The sequence below is a fragment of the Pinus tabuliformis genome, chromosome 3_1 (assembly GCF_031772625.1).
Source record: "Pinus tabuliformis cultivar Carrire ecotype Pingquan chromosome 3_1, CPIR1, whole genome shotgun sequence".
Lineage (NCBI taxonomy): Eukaryota > Viridiplantae > Streptophyta > Pinopsida > Pinales > Pinaceae > Pinus > Pinus tabuliformis.
In genome coordinates this window covers 383,804,958-383,814,051 of record NC_142301.1, presented here as the reverse complement: position 1 = coordinate 383,814,051, position 9,094 = coordinate 383,804,958, and the positions used below count along the sequence as shown (strand labels likewise).

The window sequence follows — 9,094 nt, the reverse complement described above, 5'->3', positions numbered from 1 at the left end:
AGGAGATGACTCTCACCCTCGAGCTCATACTTAACACCCTGTAGAATGACAACTCAAGTGCAACTCTAGGAAAAATGATAACTCTCTCTATACCGTCTCTATTCTTCTACTTGTTTCAGAATGTATTTTGGTCTCTTAGTTTATGTAATTTTGTCTATGTATATCCTTGTTTTTGGTTTAAATTCCCAGACTCTCAGGTCAGAAAGAATGTGAGCAATATGAAAATTTTGTTTATGTGCTATTGCTTTGACCTCCCTAACGATAGACCAAACCAATCCATCTATGTTATAATCACATTTTTTCTCGCAGTAATATAATCTAAATCCTCTAATCTTACAAAAATATGTCATTATTAGCTCAAGGTTGAACTCTTATGGGATTAATACCCTTACCGGATTTTATTTTAAAATACTCGTTTATCTAACTTACTTGCTACATTAACCCAACTACCTTGTTATTTACTGCGCTAAGCGCATGAAATAACTCCATTCTTTCAAACAATTCTATCTCTTTATTTATCCTGTAAACTATTTATAACAACATTCTTTAACCCTACCTTATACCTTTATAAAAAGATTTAATTATCATTATAAATCTCCATCAACAATTATATTTTTATAATATCTTTCCTCAATGATCTTATTACCTTGAAATAAAAATTAAAAACTATCCTAATCCCTAAATATAAACCTTTCCCTTTCCCTAGAATGGAAAATGGTCTTTCACACTCTTATAACCCCTAAAAACATATTCTTTTAAAATATATAGCTATCTCAATTATCACTCCCTTTTAAAAAACACCCTAACATCATATTCACCACTTTTAAAGATTCTCTGCAAAGATTCACCACTTTCGAGGATTCCTTGGGATTGGACTATTCGACATACATAACAAACAACTAAAATGGTCCAATATCAATCAAAATATCCACAATATGACATATTCCATAAATAACTAACACCCCTGAAAAAAAAAAAACACTTTCCTTTTAAACACACCGAGATTTGCAATGTTTAAATGCATTGTAAACTAGTCTGACCCCTAACCAGAGTTTGATAAAAATCTCCTAATATTATTAAATTTATTTAAAAAAATAAAATAAAAAATATCTCTATTTTATAATAACTTAATTAACATTTGACCAACTGAAAATTTCGATCACATGATGTTCCATTCCTGAACCTCGTCCCCCCAAAAGAGGGATTTCTATCACGAGCTGTCTGATTGTCAATAACTAAGAATTTCGCAATAAAATAGATTAAACCAAAGCCCTGCATAGTACCGTGAGGCTTTAAACTCCCTTTTAACAAAGTCGTATCCACACATCTCCATTGATTCGGCCTTTAAGCTCTGGAATCTCCCCCTTCTTCTTCATCTGCCTTCAGCTTGCATTCTTTCAGTGTTACCAGCGGCAAAAATGAGTTCTGCAATGCGACGATTGGTGGGATCTGCACTGAAGAATGCATCATCTTCTTCTTTCAAAACTAATGTTATGCCGAGAAGGTTTTATTCGAGTGGTGGAAGTCCGCCACGCAAGGTTGTTGTGTTGGGAGCTGCTGGGGGTATCGGGCAGCCATTGGCTCTTCTGATGAAACTCAATCCTCTGGTGTCAAAGTTGGCGCTCTATGATATCGCTGGCACTCCAGGTGTGGCTGCAGATGTCGGCCACATCAACAGCCGTGCTGAGGTGGGTTCCTCTTTTCCTACCGCGTTTTTTTCGTTCTCTGTATGCTGGATCTGTTCTCTCTGCGAACGATAGAGATGTTTTGATTTTAGTTTCAAGGGATCTCCATTGGGATCGATCGTACGACGACCCACTTGGTAGGATCTACTTTTCGTTAGTGTTTTACCTGTTATTAGTTCTTTGATTTTACGTTTCTGATATTGTCCATGGTCAGATAATTTATTTATTTTGGTAAGCGCCTATTTTTTTAAAGGAACTAGGCCTTATACCAGGCTTAGACTCCACTGCTATAACCTGTCAAGGTCTCTGGGATTCTTCGAATGTGGAATTTATTCTTTTGGCCACATTTTTGCAGGAAATATGCCTTCCGGGGCCTTTGAACGTGGGTTTGAGCCCTGAAAGCGCAATGATTTAATTTCTTAAACACAACCCAATTCACGTTAATGGTCAACTCAATTCACTTTCATGGTCAGTTTGTAAATGTGTTTGTGCATATTTTGATTGATGAAAAAAAGCACCTAGATATTTATTTCGTGGAAATCCATGGCTGCATCATGTGCACCTACTCGATTAGGGTTTTTAATTTTATGGATCTAGGTGACATTTGGCCCAACAATCCATTGAAGCAACGCCCATCGCATTGTCATTCTAAAACGATTGTATTGTACACCGTGAATATTGGATTTGACTGATTGTTTTCTTGTTGGCAAATGTCTTTCTGTTAACATAGTGGGTTTTGCCCTCATTGTAGATGCTACAAACATAGAATCTCTATTCCACCAATTTCATGCAGGATTTGCACCTGATCTTGTCTGTTGAATCTCAATATGGTAGTTAACTCCGATGGTGAGATAATGCCGCAACATACTTCTAAGAGGGCACTGAAAGTGCTATGATTTAACTACTTGACTACAATCTGCCTGACATTTATGGCTAGATTGAAATTTGGGCTGTGCTTATTATTATTATTAGCAGTAGTAGTATTTGCTATTGATAGGAGAAGGTTGAAATTGAGGTTGGGCTCACTATTATTGTTTTTGTTTGGTCAAGGCCTTTTGACTGGCGTGGGTGAAACACCTTAATTGCATCTATTCATCAAAGTCACGCATGACTTGCAGGTGGGCTCATCTGTGCAAACCTCAATAGCACAGGGGTCATCATTAACAGCACCTCTGCATTATCATTGAACTGGTGTTTATCACGTTAACCCGACTTCATATTTTGGAATGACATGGGCAGCCGCATTATCATGGGAATATGCCTCCTGGGTTTTGAACCTGGGTCATCCTCATGACAAGCACCCTACAACTTGCCACTAAACCACAGCCCAATGGACGAGGTAGTTCATATTTTTTTGATGAAAAGTGCATCTATATTTTTAGCAGAATCCACGGCTGGATCATATGCCTCTGCTGACTAGGACTTTTTGATCTGATGGATCTAAGTCATACTTGGCCTAATGACTACTTAGAAGTTAGAATAGTCTCATTGCATTGTCAATTTGTTATTTTGTGAGGATTGAATTGATGACCCTCTGCATATTGGATTTGCCTCTATATCCAACCTTTTTGGGGTCGTTTAGATTTGCCTCTTTATCCATGAGTAGATTAAATCAAAATAGTCTTCGCAGCGTAAATTAAACTAAGGTTGAATAAACTCCCTAAAGTGGCTTGTGAGATGCTAATTATTTATCACAGCATCACTTTTATACCTGGATTGGATAAGACTATACCCTGATTGAAATGTCGTATACCTGGATTGGACAAGATTATACCCTGATTGAAACGTGGGTTGGTATAGGTCTTCAATCTCCTACGAGCATAATCATTGCTTTTGGTGCTCTATCTCCTCGGTAAAAGCCAAAAGGTGGATTTTACTATAGAATACAAATAATCCTATTCTTGTTCACAATGAGGAGGACATACCATTGCTTGGGTCATGGAACAAGGATAACAAGTTTTACTTCTTTTGGAACTTTGCGATAATAACTTCTTTTCTTATTTTTTGGTCTACATATTTATCATTTAATTTGGTACTGCCATATTGATTTTATCATGCTTGTGTCACGACCTTGTCAGTAATTCACAGCAGTGTGACCTGGGTGCAGGTTGCAGGATATATGGGAGAGGAACAACTTGGCACGGCATTGGAGAATGCAGATGTTGTGATCATTCCTGCTGGTGTGCCTCGAAAACCTGGCATGACCCGTGATGATCTCTTCAACATCAATGCAGGGATTGTTAAATCTCTTTGCTCTGCAATTGCAAAATACTGCCCAGAGGTAAGTTGTCATGATTTATGATCTTCTTTGAAGTTTTTGTTTTCATGCGATTTTCTTATTGACTATTTCATAGGAATAAGCATGACGTTCATTGTAAGTTGCTTTGTCGAAGGCTTTGTATGTTTGAGATCTATAAAGATGGCAATATATACAAATACATATTTGCAAGAATCTTTAAGCAAGTTGTTGATCTAGATTTACATACTGTTCTTGTATATAATCAATTCTACTGGAGAGGTTAACGAAGCTTGAAGACTTCTTTGAGTCAAACGAATAGGTGATTGACTCATTATTGACTCTTTATTTAGACAAATTGCAGCTAACTTTTGCCCATAAGAAGGAAATACTAATTGAAATGAACTTAAGAGTAATTAGCTGTGTAGTCCAATGCAAGTTTGCAGCCACTGTTAAAGCCCTGTTATTCTTGTTTCTCCTCTTGTAGTTAGTAACTTAGCTTTTGGACTTTTGAGAAAATTGGCATATGAATATCAATATAAAAAATATCCTTGGTCTTCTATTTAACTGTGCACAAATCCACTTGATCACGAGGTATCCTCTATAACATTATATATTACATACAATCAGTATGTACTACCATTAGTGTGGCAAGTTAATAGATAAAGAAGTATGTTTCACAATTATTTGTTTTGTTCATGTACTGGTGTGTGTGTACAGTATGTATAGTCATAGTTTTAAAAACCGCTCAGAAAAACCGGTAACCGGTCAAACCGGCCGGTTAGCTAGTTGGCCGGTCCGAACCGGCCTAAAAACCCGGTCAGCCTCTGCATTTGCCCGATTTTTGGCCCTAACCGGTGAAAACCGGCCGGTTTGTATCAAACCAGCCGGTTCTGTCCTAAACCGGCCGGTTTTAGGCACGCCCAGCAAAACATCAGCATACAGAGAGGACAAGAGCACTGCAGCCATCTCCTTTTCTCGGTCATGCCTATCCATTGCCATGGAGATAAGTTTTTTAACAAAATAATGGTGATAGCTCGGGCAGCCCAGATCAGAAAGATCAGCAGCTGCTGAAGCCACATCGTCAGTAGCGAAATATTCCTTTATTATTGACCCAACTTTTCCCTTGTATTCCTCCAGAGACTCGGATACAGTTTTACCCACCAGTTGGTGAGATGATTTTAACTTCAATCCTAGTCGGATGCATCTCCATCATTAATTAACAAAAACATGGTTACATTTTTGCATTCAATGGACACTTTCTGAATAACTTCCAAAGTTCCAAGTGCAATCCATTGTTTGGTGAAATTTTCAAAATGGGTTCAATACAAGAGCATCAGCAGAAGACTAAATTCTAATATCAAAGCAGAGTAGATCAATCACATCATATGGTTTTTTTCCAGAACGGGTTCTCTGCACAAGAATCATAAACAGGAGTAACAGTGTGTCAATGAGTGGCTCCATTTGAGCATCCTGTTGCATCCATGTCTAAGAATAGCAGCATCAGACTTGAATTCCAGGAAATCTTTCAACGATACTTCCATATGGGACAGTATAACATAATTTTTAGAGAACAGATCCTATACAATCATCACCAATAGTAAGAGGGACACTAATGAGAAAGCAGTGCGGTGCCATGGAATTTTCAGTTAATCTGTCATGATGGCAACAGCTCAGCCTTGAAATTAAAGGCACTCTCTCCACACTTCCGTATGCTACAATCCATACTGCGTGAATTTTAACACAACTGGTGATTTTCTGAAAATTGGTCCCATGCACAAGAAGCATCATCTACAGAAGAACAATAATGACAAAAGTACAGTGATTTTCACGAACAGGTCCCAAATCTATGTAAACAAGTTTCAGTTCACCAGATAGGACCTCGGGCAGGGCATTTAGGCACAAGTAACTACTAACAGATCAACATATAGCAAAGCTTACAAGTTACTAGTAACTACTTAGAAACAACTCCAAGAACCTGGCAGTATATTCTTCATCTATCAGTTGCCCGAGTTTGAGCTCATAGAAATCTTTGGCCGCCTTATCATATTATTCCTAAGATAGATACATCTTAAAAATAGTTTTGTTTCATTAAAAATTAATTATTTAATGTATTTTTTTAAAACCGGTTCGTTTAGACCAAACCAGTCCCGGTTAGACCGGTTCCGGTCGGTAAACCGGTTCATTAGGTGGACCGGTCCGGTCACCGGTTCCGGTTTTAAAAACACTGTATAGTATATTGTTACATATTATATAGATAGAGATATGGAGAGGGGGGAGAGTGTACTGGATAATGTTTTCCTTCTATCAGGAATGGTATATTTGGATTCAAGAAATCATCTAGAATTGGTTTTTATGGCATTGCTGAGGACTTGATATCCATGGCAGGCAATTGCAAATATCATCAGCAATCCTGTAAATTCTACTGTACCAATAGCTGCTGAGGTTTTTAAGAAGGCAGGGACCTATAATGAAAAGAAACTCTTTGGTGTTACTACTCTTGATGTTGTCCGCGCAAAGACGTTCTATGCTTCAAAAGCAGGAGTTCCTGTTGAAGGTATTTAAAATTCTGGCTTGTTATGCTTAGCTACTCTCAAATATTTAGTATTCTGTAAAATACTTTTATTTTTTATAATTTAATCATGAAATATGCATCCTGGGCAAACATGCCAGGCACTTCTCCTCATTTCAAGGATGGTATCATAGGGCTCAAGGCCATCAGAAATATAGTCAGCTCAAGATGTCACTTGAGGGAATTGAACCCGGGTGGGAAGGATAACAGTCTTTGCACACAACCATCTGGGCTAGACCCAATACATGATATGCTGCAGGATCTTACCAACATCATGCTTTTTTTAACATTAGATACAATTCTCAGTTTTATGTTTGTTGTTGATGTCATCCTATGCTGTCTGCAGAAGTTGATGTTCCTGTTGTAGGTGGACATGCGGGTGTTACAATTCTTCCACTTTTTTCACATGTATATGACTTTGTTGGATCCTCATCTTGAGTTTGTTCTTTACTCTTGGATATTAGAAGATTAATTTATCAAAGATAAAATGAGATCATAATTACCTACCCTTCAATACAGTTAAAAAGGGAACTAACACTTTTTTGTTTTGATAATTTTTTTTAGGCAACACCAAAGCCAAACTCTGTATTGTCTGAGGAGGACATTAAAGCCTTGACAAAGCGCACACAGGATGGAGGAACTGAAGTTGTTGAAGCAAAAGAAGGGAAAGGTTCAGCCACACTGTCTATGGCGTAAGTTTATGTTCTGGTCCTCTATAGTGGCTAATATGCATTCATATCTTTTGAATGTTTTTTTATTCTTATGTGACTGTCTAGAGTGCTGAATTTTTCATCTTGATGCAGTAGTTGGAGTCAGATAATCTTATCATGGTGTGTGCTTCATGATTTCATGCTTGATAAGTACCTAATCTGAGATTCACTGTCAGTGAGAATATGGCATGAAGGAGCTTCTTTCTCTTTATCTGAATCTTGTACTTCATACATTTGCATGTCTCAAATCTTTTGCCTTAAGCTTAGGTACTTATCCTACATGAAATCATGTAGCATGCATGTCTCAAATCTTTTCCCTTAGGCTTTCTCATTTGTGTGAAACTCAGCGGGTGCTTTTAACCTGTGAGGTTTGACCGATGGATTTTTGCCTTTCATTTACCTTAGTTTGATTGAAATGTTCAGAGTTAATCTAGATTCTGCATGCAAAGATCCTTCCCTAAGAAAAGCCATGAGTCTCTTCAAGGATGTTATTCCTTCTTGAACATAAGATATGTCAAATGGATCCCGCAAAAGTTGTGTGCTTGATGATGGGTAAATCTGGGTATGAGATTTACAAATTTGCACTTACATGTATGCCTGTGGTTGCAATTCACAGATAGGCGCATAGCATCCATTCATTACCTCATCTTGAGCATTTGAGCATGGTTCATGCAAAAAACATTGCTGGTTAGTTAAATCCATTAGTTGAAAACTTGGAAGTGAAGAGTAGTGTTGTAGTCTTCTCTATGTTGATGAATGCTTTTTGAGACTTCAAAATGTTTAGACATGCAATTCCTTTTTCATCTTGCTCCTGTGTTCTCAAATTTTATTTTTTCTACTGTTTTTTAAGGCCAAATATAAACCATGGGATATATATTTTTACCCTGAAGACCTCCAAATCATTTGGAAAAGGAGGTGCTGCAGCAAAAGAGATGGGTTGAATTTGTTGTTTGGATGGACTCTATGGTATGTAATCTTAGTTGGATTTCCAATATACTTTTAAACCATATTTTCATTTTATTTTTTAGTACTATTAGATATTATATCTTACCTCATTTTATGGTTAACATTGTATAACAAAAACATGCGTTGTGTTATGTAATTAATACTAACATGTAATATTGATTTTTTTTGTCAGAATGCTATAGGTAATGATTGCCAAGACGATGATCCAAATTATGTTCAACATATATCAGGAGATGATGAGGATGAGGATGAGGATGATGGTGGTGAAGGAGGAGATGATGATGATAGTTGCGGTGTTGGTGATGATGTGGATCAGAGTAATGAGGATGGTCAAGATGATCATGAGGATGATCTTGGTGGTGGTAGCTAGGCATGCACATGCATTGTTTTTTATGAAGAAATTATTGTGTAGAATGACATTGTTATGTTTAGATGGGTGTTGTGAATTTACCCTATATCAATGAGACATTTTGATTTTGTAATCATACGATGAGTTTGATTTATGTATGTTGTTAATTTATCGTAGAATAACGATATTCATGAAATATTTTGATTTGTTAATCATATTTGAATTTTAGTTGTTTTGATTAAAAATAATACTGATTTTATTAGTATTATGTTGCTATTTTATACATGTTTTGAAAATTGTTAATGACACATTGTTATTTTTTTGGATGGATGTTGTCAATTTCTCTTAAATTTCTTTACAAATGATTTTGAATTGTGATATCTGCTTTAATGATATTTAGAAACTATCATATATTTCACTATGAATCTATAAAGGGGGTCATATATGTAAAGAAAAATATACTCTATATAAGAAGTCAAATGCGGATGTAACCATGGATGCAAAATTGAAAGTAAAATTGGATGTTAAACTAGGAATTAATACAAAATGCAAAAAATTGACATACAAAGTGTTTTA

At 36.6% G+C, this 9,094-nt stretch overlaps 1 protein-coding gene and 1 long non-coding RNA gene across 2 annotated transcripts; both read left to right on the top strand.

Annotated features, from left to right (window-relative positions):
- Window positions 1–1,304: 1,304 nt before the first annotated feature.
- Window positions 1,305–7,189, top strand: LOC149187333 (malate dehydrogenase, mitochondrial-like). The gene is made up of 5 exons (XM_089411332.1): window positions 1,305–1,688; window positions 3,793–3,966; window positions 6,310–6,478; window positions 6,840–6,901; window positions 7,058–7,189. Exons 1-5 carry the CDS (start codon window positions 1,419–1,421, stop codon window positions 7,187–7,189), a joined length of 807 nt encoding a protein of 268 aa, XP_089267458.1. The 5' UTR covers window positions 1,305–1,418.
- An 18-nt stretch (window positions 7,190–7,207) lies between these two features.
- LOC149187332 (uncharacterized) lies at window positions 7,208–8,799 on the top strand. Its single transcript, XR_016255761.1, has 3 exons — window positions 7,208–7,890; window positions 8,054–8,169; window positions 8,342–8,799. It is a non-coding gene; the product is annotated as an uncharacterized LOC149187332 (long non-coding RNA).
- Window positions 8,800–9,094: the final 295 nt, after the last annotated feature.